This window comes from Tetrao urogallus (genome assembly GCF_951394365.1).
Source record: "Tetrao urogallus genome assembly, chromosome: 2".
In the NCBI taxonomy this organism is placed as follows: domain Eukaryota; kingdom Metazoa; phylum Chordata; class Aves; order Galliformes; family Phasianidae; genus Tetrao; species Tetrao urogallus.
In genome coordinates, this window is record NC_136814.1 from 55567806 (window position 1) to 55587483 (window position 19678).

Sequence of the window (19678 nt, forward strand, 5' to 3'; positions counted from 1 at the left end):
CATCTGCTTCAGCCTAGTTTTATATACTATGCTTATATTCTGTGTCTCATTTCTTCCCTTTTTCACATCAACCTTCTGAAAATGGGATTCACTGTATGCTTTTCCTCTCCCTTCACTCAAGCTATTTTTAAACCATGTGTGTGTAAATCATGTATGTGTACACCCTAGACATCTTGTTACAGTGAATCAGTAAGTAATTCATGGATCACATACCTTGCCATACTTTTGTGCATAGGATCCTGTAAGCAGCGAATGAAAAACTATGATTGTTTCATCCAAATCCCATACAAATACACGCTGAAAACAGAAGTAGAGACAATATTAGTAAATAAATAACATCAAAATGCCCCTAACCTCCCACCCAGGGCAGCTAAAATTCATCTTACTTTAATTGTACCTTAACTAAACAGGTTTCCTCTGAAAACTGGCAAGAACAGGATACGTGCATCTATTGGTAAGAAGGCAGAAGGACTGTAAAGCTTAAGCTGCTCAAACAGCAGCAGCAGTGTGCTCAGCAAACTTCTAGCAAAGGTCAGTCTTCTGCTGTGCCAAGGGTGTTCTGTGAAGACACAGCAGCAGGGCTGCCCAGGGCTACCTGCTATGAGTGGCAGGAAGCAACAGCACACAGGTGGGCAGCACTTTCCTCTGATGCCAGTGCTTCACACATGGGCACCAAGATTCCTTCTCCCCCTGTCACATTAAGGCTGCATGCTGCTAATGCAAGAGCAATAATACTATAATTACCCATTGCTAAGAGGTCACCTGTGTTTTACATCATCACCCCATGTATTAGGCAGATGCATTTCTTCACTGACGCATCAAAATTGCACATACTTAAGTATACCATAACTTCACTGGTGTCAGCTGCCTCACTGAAATCCACTGACATTTGCTACAACATAGAGACCTGTATTCTTAAATAAACATAGTAACACTGAGCAACATATTTGATATCTCCTATTTAAAAACAAACAAGCAAACAAACAAAAAACTAAAAGAAACAGCTTTTTGAATACACAGTTCTGTGTTTCTATTGCACAAAAAACTGAAAGATCCACATTCTTAGAGCTAAAATGTGAAAAGCTGAATCACATTTACTTTTCTAGCTTTGTCATAGACAACAGTAATGTCTCATTGCATGTGTATGTTAAAGCAGCCACTAATGGCTGTTATATTCAGTTACTGACATGGAGTGCATGATGTTTTCTAAAATGCCTTAAGCTATTTCCACAGCTGTACTTTTCAGAATTTACTTTTCATCAGAAGAAACCTCCACATTACCATTCATCAATTACTACAGGCATACCTCCAAGTCACTGTCCGGAGGGGGTGATGGATTATTCTTCCGCCCTCTACCCCGAGACTTTGACCCAGAACTCCTACATGTTCTCTCATCAAGATCTTTGATTGGCGTGGAGGGGCTCTGCACTGTGTCAAACTCCCCTGTAAAGTCAACCATTCGTGGCAAAATTAGTGCTAGATTTTTCAATAATAAACTCTGTTTTTCCAAAGCTAGACATATCTGTATGCAAACTCAGTTTAAGGATGCACCTAAATTGGTTGCATGAAATGAGTGATGTGCAATTTTTCCCATGTAAAAGGAATCTGCAGATGCAGTGAACACTTTTGACATTGCAAAGGAAATATTATAAACGTTAGCAGAGATGTTGCATAGATATGTGCAGACATATACATAAATACACATAAGCACATGCAAAATATTCACAGATCCAAGGAAGATGTGTTTCAGAAATCATACTAAAGAGTTACCAAAACATAAATTTGCTTTTAATTAAAGTAGTTCATTTCCCATGTTCAGAGTTCAGCTGTAGTTATTTCCAAGTCCTGTGTTGCTTTTACCAGAACACCCTCTGGTACTCATCCACCTACCAGGTTATTAGGACTGTTTTATCTCCTCCTCCCATGTCACCTTCTATTTAGTAGACTTTTTTTTTCCTACTTTGCCACTGCACATAAATTGGCAGAGAAAAGTCACACTATTAAATGCAATATTCCAGTTACTATCAGAAAAAGTATAAAGTCATATTTGCTGTGGTATGATCATCCTTCTGTAATTATCAGATACTGTCTGATATTCACTTCTCTGCAAAATAAATTTCCCAAGAATCATCTGTCAGACATCAGATCTGAACAGTACACATTTTTAGTAAAAAACGTTATTAAAATCACCAAGGTCCACCAGGCAACAGAGGAAGTGGCCAGTTGATCAAGAAGAGTGATTTTTCTGCTCCATTAAGAATGTGCAAAACCATGTCTAGAAAAATGACAAGTTTTAGGATCCCAAGTATAACAGAGAGATTAACAAACTGTAGTTAGCCCAGGTGAGGGCCACCAAGACAGCTGAAGAACTGGAGCACACAGGAGGAAAGGCAGAGGGACTTTTCAGAGAGCTATATAGAGAAAGGACAAGAAGGAAAATATAGAAATTACATTACCCAATATTCCTTTTAGGTACAAGAAAAAGTTATTCTCAGAGAGAGTAGTCAGACCCAGGGACAGACCCACAGAGCTTATGTGTTCTCCATCCTCAGAGATACTCAACTGGACACAGCCCTGAGCGGTGTGATCTAAGTTGGCTCAACCAAAAGGTATGCAGAAGTCCCTTCCAACTTAAATGATTAAATGTTTCTACAGTCTTCAGAGTCATTCACTTTATTTTCCCTCCCGAACAAAGAAGAAAACAAGTCTAGTCTAGAAGGATGTAAGAAGAAAAAAAGACTGCAATCTCAACTGAGAATCTGTGTGCAATATAATTCAATAGTTAAATTCTTCACCTCTTCCATCATTTATTTATAACTCACAGTGAACCACATAGAAGATTATTAAAACAAATATACTAGGAAGATGTACTTATATATCTTGATTAGAATAAAGTACTCTTGTATTTCTTGGAAGAGTAAGATTGAAGACCATAATGTCACATTCCTGAGCAAGAACTCTAGCTCTTATGAGGAAGGAATTCAAGATTGAAGGACAGTGGAGAACAAGAAGAAAATTAGTTCCCAAGCCCAAGGTTATGATATATACACAGGTTGCTCCAAAAGTAATGCCTCCTACTTATTTTCATGGAAAAACAACAGATATGAAGAGCACAATAACAATATTTGATGGAACAAATTGTCAGTTACAAAAAACTGTTTTTCAGCATAGTCACCACCATTAGCTTTGAACTTTCTCCAGTGTTGAATAAGAGTTTGCACGCTGCACTCATAAAAACCTCCACCAGTGAAGGTGACCTTCTGTTTCAAAGATGCTATACAATGTTGTCAGGAAAATGTAGCCCATGAAATCCATCTTTCATTGGCCCAAACAGGTGGAAATCAGGCACCAAATCCTGACTATGTGGTGGGTGTGGTAGGACAGTCCAGCAAAAATTGGCAACGTACTCCACCGTCTTCAAACTGGCTTGAGGCCTGGCATTATTGTGTTGCAAGAGAAAAGTTGTTTTCTTCTCTGGCTTGACTCTGGGAGTTTGATCCTTCAGCTTAGTCAGTGTCACAGAATCACAGTACTGCAGAGGTTGGAATGGATCAAGAGATCATTGAGACCAACTCCCCACATAAAGCTGACTCCCTGCAATAGGTTGCACAGGTTGGTGTCCAGGTAGGTCTAGAATATCTCTAAAGAAGGGCCTCAACAACCTCTCTGGGCAACCTGTTCCAGTGCTCTGTCACCCTTATCATAAAGAAGTTCCTCCACATATCTATATAGAACTTCCTATGTTCTAATTTTAGGCCATTGCTCCTTGTCCTATCACTAAACACCACTGAGAAGTGCCTGGCCTCATTCATTTGTCTCCCACCTTCCCTTAGATATTTACAAACTTTAATCAAATCCCCCATCAGACTTCTTTTTTTCCAGGCTGAACAGATCCAGGTTACTCAGCCTTTCCTCATAAGGGAGATGTTCCAGGCCCTTCATCCAAATGTAGCAATCGAAGTTAATCATTTGTATAAATTACAAAAAATCCAGACTGGTCATCCCTTTCTCAACCCAAAAGACAGTGCACATCACTACCCACTGAGGGCTGTGTCTTAAATTCATGTATCACTCTCTACTCCATGGACTGCTGTTTAGACTCTGGCTCATAGTGGTGACACCCAGACTTGTCACTGGTAATGATGTGATCAGGAAACTGTCACCGTTAGCACTGTACTGGTTAAATAGGTCCTGATAAACTTGCAGATAGTGTTTTTTCTGTTCCTGTGTGAGCATTCCTGGATCCCACACGGTGCAAACTTAGCAATGTTTCAATTCTGCCACCATTGTTTCAAATACATTCAAGCTGATATTCAGCTCTGTACACAGTTCTCTGGTCATAATCCAGTGATGTGCACAGATGAGCTGGTCAAGATGCTATTAATTTCATGGTGTCACATCTGGCGGTCCAGAAAATGGCTTATCTTTCATGTCACTCTTGCCACGGCTGAAACATACCGCCTGCTACCTCACTGTGCTCACATTCACTCTTTAGTATCCATAAATGTTCAGCAATTATCAATGAATGTGGATTGATTACATTTTTTGAGGAATTCAGTTCTACGCTTTTGCTTCATATGCACTTCCATGTTGGATGTCATTCTGTCATGCTGCCCCTCTGCTACCATTGGTCACATTGCAGCAAAATGTAAACGAATATTGGTGGGAAGATTCAACCTCTACTGTCATACCACCAACATCCCCTAATTTGTGGGCCAACATAATAAAATAGAAGAGATTTCTTTTGGATTAGTCCTCATACCTAGAAGAAGAATATATCTGAAATCCATTGCCCTTTCCAAGGCACATTTTTCATTTAAATGAATGACTGATATATATAAAGTACAAAGATGACTCAGAATCCTAATCCCTGCACACCCAAGTGGAAGACAGTGGATTCTTCACGAAACAGGAGGAAATCAAATCATGATGACTTCAGTGTTGCAATATCAATCTGTGTCTCTGCTTGTACAGAATACAGCCAAACTTTCAGGCAACAGCTAAGAAGAGATCTTCAGAAAAGTAGTTTGAGAATTTATTCCAGATACAATCTTCAAGATACATCTGTCCTGATTTGGAAAAAGCATTATATATATTCTGTAGAATTTTCTCTTTTAGCTGAAATTCTTATCAGGGAAAAAATGTTAGAGAAATTAAGCAGCAATAATAGTGTCTATTGAAAAATGTTCTGTTGGTGTTTTTATTTTGTCTCTTTACAACTGAGAGCAAGAGTTCTTGTTGACTAATCATTTCTATTCCCAGCATGGTGTTGATGTCAGTAAGGACACTGCAGGCACTGGGGAGATCAATAAGGTCACATTACTTTAGTTCTTTCCCCATAAATAGAACAGCAGAATTTAATTTCCTAAATGTAAAAATGTAAAAATGTAGAAAAACGATGTTTCAGAATCACATTACTTAAGCATCAAAAGCCTATTCTTCAAAAGAAGTTCTGAGTATGCAAGATGTATGTACAATAATATAATTTCTCAGATTCCCTAACATAGTGAAAAAAAAAAAAATCCCAAAGCAAATTCCAGCTATGAAAAGACAAAAACTATATAATTGAACATGTATGTTAATATTCTTATCACAACTTTTTCAGATCTAGAAAATTTCAACATTTTACAACAAAGATTCGTTTCTAAAATAATCCATAGTAATGTACTAGAACATCTGTTCTCAATGACCATGTTTAATCTACCAAAAATAAAATATAAAAAGACTCTGTTCTAAATTTTCTCTGAAATAATCTAACCACTGAAGTAAATAACTTCAAGTTTCATTTAACATTAGCCATTACCTGTTGCCCCAGGCTTCTGCTTGGGTGCACACTCATTGTGATTGCATAATTATCCATTAATCAGTACTGTAACTAATCACTGTACCTTCTAAGTTCTAGATATTTAGAGCCAACTTTATTTCATTAACTAATCTCTAAATCAGAATGAGCAGCTGTCTCTTACTTGAATGCAAGGTATGCATCTATTTTGGAATGCAGAAGTCTGTAGTGCATGTTTTTCTGAACAACTGTAGGCTTAATTGCTTGATTTGCTTTTTACCAACAGCAGACTAAAGGAGCAACTGCTTTTTTTTTGTTCTCAGTTTACTTTAGAAATCAGGTCAATGCTGATAGAAGAAAAACTTACTCAAAATTCAGCCATGTAAAAAATGTGAGAAATTCTAGTACCAAAGAGCACTGAAAGCCTTCCCCTCATAAAGAGCTCCTACTGCAGCTCATGTTAGACAGAAATTTTATTGCCATGTTTGAAATTTTTTAGCTTTTCCAATATTCAGCACATGCCTAATAAATCCACTCCTTAACTTTCTCTCACTGGAAGTAGGAGCAGCATCTGAGATTCCATAAAACAAGAGGAAAATGTCAAAACTGGAACATAGAATGACCACTTCATCACAGATGTTCATGCACATACTCATATCCTGGTTCAGGTCCAGCAAGAGGACTTACATGCCTTCTAGCAGCTCTAATTAAATGTTAGGGAGTTACAACACCACGGTTACAAATGGAGGTGGTCCTTCCTATCCAGACCATTTTTTCCCACCTGTAGTTGGAACAAGCATTCCCTCCTTGTTAAAACACAGCTGTGCCACTTAAGCAAGAGAAAAGAGGTGTGGGCACAGGTCAAAACAAGTGTTCTATGACAACTTCTGACATGTGTAATGGGAATGGAAAGCTACTACAACTGGCTTGTGTTGCATCCTCCTCCAGGCGAAAATGTTACAGTCACTGGGACAGGGAGCACTGACACTTCTCCTTGTCAGTGAGACTTTCATTTGCATCGCTGTCTCTGGATCCCAGAAGCCTAGTGACAGTCCACAAGCACCTTGAACAAGCCAAACATTTGCCAAGAATCCTCTTTTTTAATAGAGGCAAAGTCCAGAGACATAATGCATTGCCACTTGTTATGAGTAGCAGAGAGTGTAATGCAGAGAGTATCAATTTTCATCACATTTTCCTTACTTGGTCAACAAATAAAGAAATCTTGATCTGATGGAGCTTTGTTATTACAAGAAATCCTGTATATGTGGAGAGTATTCGAGGTTAATGTGAATTAACAGCAAGCAAAGATGGTAGAAGGGTGAAGTGGCTAACTGTTTAATCTTATGTTTTACATGAAGTAACTCTTAGGATCAAGCAGTGAAAGTGCTAGACAGCAAGTAAACATGGTGTGTACTGAATCTCTGATTCAAGTCAGTGCATCCCACTGATGTAAATTTATTTTTACAGTAACACACAAGGGCATAGGCATGCCATGTATTCTCAAAGTGGGTGTTGCACTCTCAGCAAAGGGTCTCATGACCAGTTCAACACTTGACAGAAATAAGGAATGAGTGGGCAGGTTTGTAAATTCAGATGCACAACCTACTTAACAGGAAAAATGGTTTGTGGATTAAGCAGTCCACAAATAAGAAAAGTATTTATTTTTTCATAGATGTGCAGCCTTCAATATTTTTGAACCTACTTAAGCTATGTAAGATTCCTTTCTTTTTTCAGTGCTATTTGATACCAAGGGAGTCTGTAACACATAATACATTAACACAGAATTTCTAAGAAAATGGAAGGGAGAGACAAAGAAGGGAGAGGGAAAGGGAAAATTCTGTCTGATTTTCTCAAATAAAAATATAGAAGAATAAGACTGAAATAAAGATCAGATATGAATATACTTTTAAATGTAGATTATGAGTTGGCTCTATCATGAGTGTTTTGCAACTGTTGGAATTTCACTTAAGATATCTGTTAGATTCTCTTCCTAAAATTCCACTCTGAGACAATTTGCATTTTCACCAAAAAACAATGGCATGTGCATTAGCCAGAGAATTTGTTGCTTCATTCCTGGAAGTGTTTAAGGCCACGCTGGATAGGTCTTTGTGTGATCTTATTTACTGGGAGGTGCCCATGGCAGGAAGGTTAGAACTAGATGGTTTTAAGGTCCTTACCAAAACAAACTGTTCTATGATTCTATGATCACTCCATACCCATAGCATGTCATACCATCAAGATACATGTGCATGCATAGATAGACACCATTTTTAAATTAAAGTTAGCAGAGGAAAACAGCTGGAAGAAAAAAATAAATCAACTCATGCCATTAAACTTGCCAAAGATTTTAGTGAATTTAAGCAGATTATATGAAGTATGAAGCCTTGTCTATACTCTTCTACACAGTACTTCCTTCTTTGTACAAATTTGTTATTATAACACAACAGCTTTATTGTCTAATTTTCCGTTAGATTTTTCAGTTGTTATGATAAGAATTAGGAATATTTACACAACTTATTGATTTTATGATCAAAGCACACTTTCCCTTTTCAGACCCTAGTTCAAAATCCAGTTCGTTACTCTATTGATAAATGATCACAGCCTGTGGGTAAGACGGACATTTTACTACATTGTACATGTGAAGGCAGTGTCCCCACTAGATTGCTCCAACAGTGTTATGCTAGGTAGCTGGCAATGATCTCTCTTATATATGCCATAACCAGCCTTAGTGAGCTATTTATGACATGAATATATCATAGAACTGGGCTAGATCTTTAAGAAATTCCTGGAATAATATAAGTTATACATGAAATTGAGCATGAAAAGCAGATTCTTTTCACACATTAAGGGTATCACACACCTAAGCCATTTTCATGTGTCTCATCTAAGAGATTTTCATGTGTCTATATTGTACTATGCATTATTTCAAAAACGTAAATTTATTTACTATAGTGAGAAAATAAATAGGTGAGAGTTTCGGGAACCTAGAAATTCCCAAGTCTAGCATGCAAAAAAATATTCCTTGTTAACATCTGCATTTGCTTGACAGGAATGGAGAATGGAGCAGGCAGAGGACTGCGAACTAAGTTATAATTATAAGGAGAAAAAATGAAGATATCCAGCAGTGATGCCCTAAGAACACAACTATATAACTGTGTTGTAATGCATATGCACGAGGGGGCAGAGTTGGGCAGGCAAAATTAGCCTCCTCATTTCTCCTTGGAGCTTTCTCTTTGTAGCTTCAATTACTCCATTATTTATTTATTTATTTGGTAAAGCAATGTCCTATTAACTGATTGCCCTATTCTTACTAACCTAAGTTTGTGTATTAGCAACTGTGGCTTGATAGAATGATTGGAGCATAATTAAATGACAAACAACATCTTGTTTAAATAATTTACAGTAACACTTCTGAATATGGAGGTGGACAGTGGTCCCACTGTCAGTAACAGTAGGACTGACTGAATTTTTAGTTAAAAATTTACTACTACAAGACCATTGCATTGCTTTTTTCAGCATACTCCTTCAAAGAAAACAACCTCAAACTGCAAGGAGTTTTAGCTAACAAACAAATTACACAGGTCTCTTGAATAAGCATACAAAAAGGGCTTTTTTTGTCCTTGAGTTTAAAACAGTATAAAATCAAGGCAAAAATACAGATCTTGGCTTCATACAACTACAGGTAAAAAATGTAAAAATTGTTTTCACCTGAATGCAGATCTGTACCTGGTTGACTAGTCAGGCCAGGGAGAGATTCCTGTAACTGGTAGGTTGATGATGATGATGAAGTGCCATCGGCCGTGTTGTTTGAGGTCATATATGCACCATATGTTGATGCTGAGTAATACTGTGCATACTGGTTTTGGCCAAAAGCTGTGTATGATGGATAATCCTAAAACAGCAAAAACAGTTAACTATGTAAATGAAGAAGTAATGTTTTCATTAAATATTTCTGCATGCAATGATGTGATTTATGCAAAGAGCTGATAGCTTTTAGTCTAGATTTTTTAACTTGAGAAAATTTACTAAACAATTAAAGGGAGATTGATAAAGTATTTAGGTGCCAAAAGATGCAACTAGGCATCCACAAGGATTTTCAAGGCCTTCCACAGAAAACAGTACTTAACTACAGCAAGTCCAATTCAGCATAACAAGTCTAAATTGAAATAACATAACATCAATGTATTTACATAAATATTTTTTTAATGCACAAACAAGTGTTGATATTCATACCTGTTGTGAACTACTGAAGTTCGTAGAATTTGAAACAGAATTGTTTGCATAAATAGTGGATGATGGTGTAAAACTAGAACCTAAAATTAAAAAATATGATTCATTGCAAGAACATGTTTCTGAATAAAAATATAATTCTAAATACAGGATTTCATGTTAAGACATTAATGAATTGGAGGAGCAAACAATTTTTAGTTTTCCATTTAAACAAGAAAACATCTAATCAGCATAGATGAAATGCTGCTTCCATGCATATAAGCATACCTTCTTTTTTCCCACAATAGAAGAAAGTTATTTGCAATAAGTTGTTGCAGTGATCACAAAATCATTTTTCAATTTATTACAGTGTCTCACTTTCGTTCAAATATTGTTATTCTCTTTCTCCTTAATTGCCTAAGTCCTAACATTTCAGTGTTCCCTTATGAAGCAAAAATCCATTTTTTAAGAATATTTAAATGATCTATGTGTTTTTAATCAATCTGTTATGAGGCTTGTCCATGTTTTCAACTTCAGATGATTAATACTATGTTTATAAGATTTAATATTGCATTAAAAGATAAAAAAGTATCATTGAGCAAAAAGAAATAAATCACAATTGCATAATAAATGAAATACTAAGTATGAATTACAGAGAAATTGTAATAAATTATTTTTTTTAAAGGGAAAAGCATCAGAGGATGTCGTACTCAAAACATGTAAAAAAAGGGAAGTGACATGTGTTCCCCAATAAATACAACAAATGCTTCCAGTCCTGCTCCATAGAAAAGTGAAAGTGTAGATGGGGACTGCATTGCATGACCAGACCTAGATCAGCAGATGATAAAAAATGAACATATATGCATGCGTTGGAAAAACTAATTTAAAAAAAGTAGCTATATTTTAGCGATAGAAGTAGCTGCCAATGACAACCACATTTGCTAGAGTTCTGAAACATGAACTGAAAATGTAATGAGGAAACAGGGGCCACAAAGAGCAGCAAGGAGAGATGACACACAACAGCAAGGGCTACTCACCTGGCATCTGATAAGAATATGGTGTTTGGCCTGGCTGTGGGGTGGAAAACCCTGGACTGTAACTGAGGCACCCACTCTGCAGTGGTGACTGTGTCTGCGAGAGCCCACTTTCCGTCTTGATGCCTGGCAACATTACACCCAAATCTGTATAAGAAATTAATTTTCAACTGATTCTTTAAAATACTTTCTCACAGTGGGGAAAATAAAAATAAAAAAAAAATAGCAAAAATGTTCACATCAGCATTTATCTTACATCTACATAAGACAAAGTAATAAGAGGTCAAATACCGTAAGTAGGTAGGCTGTATGGCTGTCCTGTCTGTGAGTAGGCTGTATAGACTGCTGGTTGCTGCATTCCTGAATACTGGGTTTGTCCGGCATAGGCAGACATTGTTTGAGCTGCTGGTGTAGAAAGAATGTGTGGATAGGGCCTAAATATCAGGAAAAATAGCATTACTGTGGCAACAAATACTTTGTAGGTTAATTCAAGCAATAAAGAAAAAGGTATCCAAAAGCAGTTCATTATTCTGCCAACTCCTCCTCTTACGGGAGTTATTCCATCTCCCACTGAAATAAGCTAAAAAACTCCATCTCACATTCCCCAAGGCACTGTGAAAATTCTGTGCTGTCCCATCACCACAATTTAATTCTTAATATTCTGTGTCCATCTGTAGATGAGCTGTGCCACTGCTGTAACAGTTTTATATGGATTTAACCCCTTTGAGATAGGAACAGTACACTTAAATCAGAAAAATCCTCAAGCTTATTTATTCAGTGCAGGGAAACTTGGACTGGAAGAATAAATGAAATACAGAGGAGAACACTGAAGTTACTACCTTATGCCCTCTATAAATGGTTCTGCTTCATCAGATATCTAGCCTCTGGCTTCAGTGGGAGAAGCATAGAGAGAAGCATGAAAAATATTAAAAGCAACACTTTGTTAACCAGAAGGGCTTTAAATGTTTGGGAAATAGAATGGAAATAAAAATGGTCTTTAATTTATAAATACTGGGGTTTTATAGGGAAATTGAATAAAATCAAGTTTTAAATTTTTGCCCTCCAGAGTTGCAAAAACATACAGAGAAACATTTGTCTTGGATTGTTTTGTAAGTCAAATAAGATTTTATGGACCAAGAGCTGAATAAACATACTCTGCAGAATTACACTTACTGAAATCTGGCTATTAAAAGCCATGACTAAATTTCAGATTCTAATTTTTTTTTTCTTTTTTTTTTCTAATTAGTTCAGTACATTTGGCAGCGGTTGATATCAGAAAAGGATTACTCATTAATTTAGATGCCAATAAATTATTACAGTAAATTAAAAATTCTATTAAACCTTGTAATGTATTTGGCCAAATGTATGAAATATAGTTTGCTAAAATGTGTTTTAAGTGGAATAAGGAAGAATGTTTTTAGTTTAGACGCCTACTTTCTCAATCAATAAATGCTGGCTAACATGATACGAATGCAAATTTGGTGAAGAATTTTTAAAAAGCCTAATCAGGTATAGTTTTAATGCTCTCTCTGTATCAAATTTCAAAGTCACATAGGTAGAATATCAAAAGCACTGAAATAAATATATGGTATACTGAAATCAAGGATACTTGTGCACAACATCACATGTCAAACAAGTCAATAGGCTGCCCATTACAGTAGTTTCATAAAAAAATCTTCAGTGTTTTCCATAAAGTTAAAAAAAGGAAGAAACTTCCTAGTCCTAATAACCCCTGCTGGCTTCTGAATAAATACATAAATAAACAAACACCTTTTTTTTTTTTTTTTTTTTTTTTTTTTAAGAGAGAAAGAGATTGAATCTAATCCAATTTAATTTAGTTTGTTTGATATTTTAAATCTTACAATATTGGAGGAGGAAAGGGTGGTTCATAATTCTGGAATGTTTGGAACTATTTGGCAATGCTAGGACTGGAACAGTCTATGACATGTTTACCGTTAAGTATGCATGTTGCACATGCAATTGTGATTTCTAAATATAAACTCTCTTCCTCAAAATATGTCTGTATGTAATGCCAGCACTATTAAAATGCTGATGCGTGAGAATGTCAGTCTATTTTTTTTTCCTTCCACTGTGTGTAGAAACTCAAAAGATATTTCTTGTGCAGCAATACAGTATTGCACAAAGTAGATGTTACTCCGCAGCCATGAGAGAGAAAAAAAAATGGACGTAGAATTGTAGTGGATTCATTATGGAGGTTTAAGTATTTTCCTTTCTCTCCCTTTCTTTTGCTGATCAATATATGTTTGCAGCAAACCACAGAACTGCCTATAACCAAGGTCAGTTCGCTATACAAGATTACAGTAGGTACAGACACTAACTTGGAAGGATATATCTGCGGAGAGTACTGGTGCGCTGATCTTGGGCTATAGCCACTACTTGTTATTACTGCAAAACAGAAAACAAGAGTACAACAGTTAAAAACGGTATGAGAAGAATACAGCCAGTCTAAATACTACTGCAGTCACGTTAGCAGAAAATCTAATTGAAATGGACAGCTTTTACATGACATATACGTCACCACAACTGCAGTATCTTAATAGACAAACCAAAACGTTTGGCACATTTCCAGATCATTCATTCTTTACTGAACTCTCTAGTTGTTGTGAACGTTTTAAGCTTAACAGGCTTTTTTCTGAATTTATTGCACAGGCATATAATTCACACATGATCCGTGATCCACACACAATAGATTTTTCAAATTTGCATGTTGTATTAAAATTAGTAGTTAAAAGGAATCTAGTGATTTAACGTATCACATTGCATGGGATTGAAAGAACATGCCTATACTTTTAAAGTCTCATATTAACAAGTTTAATTTTAATACTGGATAGTATTAATAGTGTTCCATATAGGTGTTTCAGTTAGCTTACATGATGAGAGATATCCAACTGATCACTAGGAAATGAATACTTCTCCTTATCAACAGGCTGATTAGAACACAGACACTACCAAAAATAGCTGTATTTCAAAAGTAAGCATAAACAGTTATGTTCAGTAGCCATCAAAATTATATATGTCTACACTATGAACAGCTGCATTCTTCCAAGAAAACTAACAGAACAACAGTCATATCCCATTAAAATTTCATTCAAAAGCAGTGCTCACACTGGATTAATTCCAAGTGTTTGGAAGTTTCTCTTTCCTTTAGCCATCTGTCTTGACTAAGACAGATGTATTCCAAATATATGTACTCTAAAGAGTTGAACCAATCCCTTCAGAGCAAATCCATACTGGGCAAACATACAGAGTGTCTTTATTAGGCCATCTGCTGCTCATTCACTTTTCAAAAGATTAAAGTAGTACACAACGAAGCACTGGAATTTCTTTAGTCTAATCAATCATAGTTGTACTTCAAAGTGTACCCTCTTCCTGAGTTGTTCATAATGGTAGTAGCAATGAACTTTCAGAAATATATAAGTGACAAATAGGTTTAGGTTCCTAACTATTTTATGAAACATGATATATGTCTACGTCCAGGTGTAATTAACATCTTTGAGATCTATTCCTTTGAACATATGCAGAACTTCATATTTCTGAGGCTACTTTAAATGCATTTAGAACCTGTAGGATTTTAAAAGGAAAATACAGTAGGAAAAACAACAACAAACACATTAGCTTATTTTTTAAATGTGCAGTTGAGAATGGCTTGAAAATGAGGAAATGGATAATTTTTTGAACACGTGCTACCAGATCTCCTAAAAGAGTTGCTGATTGAAAAGATATTAAGGGATAATCTGCAAGGGAAATCTGCTGAATTTAATATTATATTATTGGATGTTCTTCTCTGAGAATGCCTTCCAATGGTTTAAGCTTATTTTCTAAGTGTGCATAAAGATATCCTCAGAGTTAGATGAATGTATAGCTGTATATAAAAACAGAAATAGCTCATAAAACCTTAAAGGATGTTGTTATTTATTTAACTCCTGAAGAGTAATCAGTGTTAGCCTGTTCTATCACTGTGACCTTTCTGAAGACAAACAATAGCTAACAGAATGACCTTGGTGATTCCCAGGGCAAGGAATTTTCATGATCCATTACCAGCTTATCGGATCTTTTTTGACCATTCTGCTCCACTTTTTGTCTATTGTTTGCTGAATGACACATCACTTGATTAATCAATTTGGTTAAAGCACATTTACCATTCTACTACAGTAGGCATAAACTACCAAAAAAGAGAGAAAGAGAGTAAAAGAGGGGGGGAAGGAGAGAGGCAGGCAGGCAGGCAGGCAGGCAGGCAGGCAGGCAGGAAGGAAGGAAGGAAGGAAGGAAGGAAGGAAGGAAGGAAGGAAGGAAGGAAGGAAGGAAGGAAGGAAGGAAGGAAAGAAAACAAAAGACAGTTTATTTAGATCACTTGAGTTATCAGAAACTAATGTTTTTCTGCAAAAAACTGTCCTTCCTGTTTTTTAAATTGTTTCTGCATATATATATATATAAGAAAATAAAAAACAAATTGTGCGCCATTCCAATTAAATAGCTTTTTCACTCTTTCTCTGGCAGTCTTTTACATCAGTTTTTGCACTGCATTTTAGGATGTGGGATATTTGAGAAACACAGGGTACAAGAGCTGGCATACGAGAATATTATGACTATGTATCACAAGTGAATTATACTGTAAATCCCAGCTCAGACTGGTAATTCTGAGGTTTATCAGAATTCAACACTTGTCTCTGTTTTCAGAATTATTCTCCTAACCCTACTTCTCTTTGGTAGGGAGGATTAGCAGTAGGGGAAGTTGTAGAGGCAGGATGTTACATACTTTATAACTTCTTAATAACTTTCTAAGCATAGCTTTCTGTAGCCACTTATAAGAATGGGCTAGTCACCATTATACTGTGTTATTTATGAGAAAATCAAAACTGTCTCTTCCCTGAAAAACTCAAGTATTTCTGAGATTTCATTATTTAACTTTACCTGCTCTTCTGGGCAGGTGTAATACCCTTGATTTCTCAAGTTAAAAGCCATCAAGCTGCACACTTCTGAAAAACAATAGTCATATTTTGCACATGCCCTGGAGAATCACAATTCAGAACTTGGCAGGTAAATTCTCCATTCAACGGGCCCGCTTTCTCCAGAGGTGGAAGTTCTGGCTGATCTGTACCATGCAGGGTCCCAGCATCTCCAGCCTCAATCCCACAGGGAGGAAAACGTGGAAGGTGGAGTTTCAGAAAAGGCAGTAAGGCCTGAGAACAGATGCATAAGAGTCTCCTGGGCTCAAAGTTTGAGGATGGGGTAGGAAACGGGTTGAGGAATGAAGGTGCTGGCTAGGAAAAGAGACTGCTGGCCAGGGTTGGCTGAAATTGAGAGGCAAAAGTTGCAGTAGATATGAATGTGACAGAATAGAAAGAAGAAATGAGAGAGATAAGAAGAAAAGCAGATGTAACTATGCCCTCTAAGGAACACTCCCAGCAATAAAGTCTGCGAGAGCTGAGGCTTGATACATCACTGGGGACACGTCCCCAACCTAACAAATGTTGATCCACAGAAGAGAAAAGAAGGTGACAGCCAGCTCACTATTTACCCTGTTAGCTCAACTGGCAAAGATAGCAGTAGAGAGCTGAAATAACCAGAAATCATGCTGATAGCATGTGCTGGGTTCATCAAATCATCACAGACTAAAATTTCGTATTTTTCCATTAATCATCTGGAAAATTCGGTGTGAAGAATTAGGTTAAAAGGATTGCATTTAAACAGCAAATTTCAATTTCTGCACAAAAGGGGACCAGACAAAGGTATGTAGTGACGGCGTTTCCTAACCTTGCCTTTATAGCCTTTAGAATTTTTTTTTATATCCTTTTTGCATGTAATAAATTTTAAGTAACAAAGACGACAAGAACTTCAGATGTTTCTCTCCACTCCATTAAAATTATAAACAGTTCCCAAATTATTCCAGTATCCTAAGCAATTTAAATACAAAAATGCATGCATTCACAATACAGCAGCTGTAGCAAATTCTTGGAGCATAAAATTGCTCATTTAAGACTGTTCTGCAATTCTCCACACCCTGTAAGTATCCAGCTACAAGAGCCTGCTACAGGATTGCAAAGATTCGAATTGAGTGTACTGATAATAATTACCAACTGCCAGTCTTTGAGGGAAAAGATGGAGGAAGAGGGTATACAGTATGACTACCTTGTCACCCTGAGCTAAAAGGCACATCTTTTTCCCAGGGTGTCACTCTGCAGAAGGATGAGACCAAAGCCCTGATCGTGGACAGCCACATGGCAGCCAGGGCAGGGACACTCTCATTCTAAATTCTGTGTTTTATTTTTCAACTTAATACTAGATATGTGAGGTTTCTTCTTTAGTATATTCAGTTTTTGTTTTTTAAATGTGACTTGAGGCTGGCACATTCAGCATAAATTTGCAGATTTATCATGAGACCACAAAGGCTTTCTTGAAGGCACCTCTGATTGCAGGATGCCAAGGATGGAACAAACCTAAGTGTTAGACAGTAGTTTCAAAAAGCTGCAGTGCTCTTCTGTCAAAAATCAGGGTTCATCGCAGTTACCTGCAAGGCCTAATCTGTCTCTGCTATAGTGTGACTCATGCAGTCTGTCATCACTTTCTATGTTAAAGCTGGTCATTAGGAACAGAGCTGGCTACTGTACACATAAAGAGCTTGTTCAGCCTTACGCTCAGCCCTAGAACACATCACAGGTTTTTACTGCCCTTGGAGCATGGGAATCACTTTTCATGGGGAGAATATGATGGAGAGAAATTCCACATGGCACTTTTAAATGAGCCTCATCACTATGTGATTTTATTTCATAAAATATTTAATAATGTTTCTAAGTCCTTCTCTACTTCACAAAGGTTGCTTTAGTTCTTCTGACCTGTTTGCACAGAACAGAGTATAGGTGTTATCCCTCCTAGTGACCTATATGTCCAGGCTACATGTTTGAAAGCTGCAGGAAAGTACTAGCATTACACTTTGTCATGGGAGTAACACAAAGCTGTGAGTGATTTTTAGGAAAACACAACATTAATTGCTGGGCTTTGCTAAGCATTGTTTTCAGTTGCAGCTGATTTGTCTAAAAATTTGTCATCTTTGTATTAGTTAGTGTTTGTTGGTTTTGGCAACACATTAAACATCCCAAATCATCACTTAGATTAAAAAGTCAGAGGAATACTTTGTGTGAGTTTACACTGTTTTTTACAATTTCTGCCACAAAACTGAAAATTTTCCAAATTGCAAGTAATAATAAAAGACAAGTAATGGATTTACACTTTGTGAAAGGCTCAACAGGTTAAGAAAGCAGTTCTGCCTCACATATGATGATGCAGACTGCTAATCACTCTGACAGGCAGACTACTGATTTCCCACCGTGAGTCATGATACTCATTTAATACTTGAGTTTGTGGTCTACAATGAGAATTGGGGTCATTTTTCATTTGAATATGAAGGCAGCTAATGGACAAAAAAGACTGTAAAGCTCAAATTCTTTCATTTTTGGTGGCACCTTTTCCAAATCTTTAAAGTGTAGAGATCTCTTGTGCAGTCAGTGGAAGCTAAGAGTGAATGGCATCCTGTGAAATCAAACTGTTGTTTAGGAAACTAAGCATGAACACGGGACTGCAATTTTGGCACCTCCTTTCTGAAAATGTTGCCTTAGCCATGTTTTTACACATGGGATCCAGCTCAGGTGTCTTAAATACATGGCACAAGCTGATAAAATTTCAATAATAATGCCAAACTGGTATATAGACAGACATTTTATGACCTGCACTTATAACAGAATTTATAATATTTTAGAGCAGAGTAACAATAGCCATGGGAGGGGGGAGAAGGGAAAAGGGAGAAAAAGAAAAAGAAAAAAAAAAAAGGAAAAAAAAAAAAAGGAAAAAAAGCAGCTGATTTTTAGCAAAAAGGTTTTTTTTTACATAACTTATTAGATTTTAAGTTGATGGTGTTCCTTTCCTAATGAGAACAATGTTTTCATTCCTACTAATCAGAAAAAGTATACACTTGCTTTACATTTCACAATGGACCTTTACTTCACGCACTTAAATTTCAATACTTTCCTGAATAATGAACTTCAGAGTATGTCTGGATTTACTGATGCCTAAAAGCAATTCTGGAATCATACACTCAGTTTCTCTGCTTTTAAAACATTTTGATTACGCAGAAACATTGTAATTTCCAGAATATTTTAAATGGGTTGTGACTACCTATGTCTACCAAAACCCACAGCATGGCAATTCTTGGCTTCAGTAAAATTTCAGGCTGCTACTGAGTTGATATTTTCAGATATGAAATTAATTTTCCCTTCTTTCTTATTAGAAGGATTCAGCCTCTTAGAGGGCAGATTTTCTTTAATTTTTTGTCATCTTTTAGTAATTTATAGGAATCTACTTAAAAGTTGTTGTTTCATTTTTTAAAGACGTAGATTAAATTCACAATTATTTAAACTAAAATATTTACATGGAGACAAAGTAGCTTATGGCAATCAGTATTTAAAGTAACACACTGTTCCTACAAATAAGAAGATCAGCACTGAAATATGACCCTTAAGATTCTAAATTCTACAAATTAATACAGCCTTTAGAAATACAATCCATTTTTTCTTCCTAAATCATATAAGACCAGCACTGAGAAAAAGCTACAGTACAATAATAACATTATTATTATAAG

At 36.4% G+C, this 19678-nt stretch overlaps 1 protein-coding gene across 11 annotated transcripts in view; it reads right to left on the bottom strand.

The window, feature by feature from the left end:
* The window catches only part of EYA4 (EYA transcriptional coactivator and phosphatase 4), a gene marked incomplete at both ends in the record, with an annotated part of 128982 nt that overhangs the window by 23850 nt on the left and 85454 nt on the right, over nt 1-19678 (bottom strand). For 6 of the 11 annotated variants that reach the window (XM_079550675.1, XM_079550669.1, XM_079550670.1 and 3 more), the window contains 7 exons: nt 214-297; nt 1307-1443; nt 9491-9674; nt 10016-10095; nt 11029-11172; nt 11317-11459; nt 13365-13431. In XM_079550675.1, the coding sequence (XP_079406801.1) occupies nt 214-297; nt 1307-1443; nt 9491-9674; nt 10016-10095; nt 11029-11172; nt 11317-11459; nt 13365-13431 (839 nt within the window). The remainder of the gene's footprint in view (nt 1-213; nt 298-1306; nt 1444-9490; nt 9675-10015; nt 10096-11028; nt 11173-11316; nt 11460-13364; nt 13432-19678) is intronic. The other 5 variants (XM_079550666.1, XM_079550673.1, XM_079550674.1 and 2 more) reach the window with 1 other exon arrangement.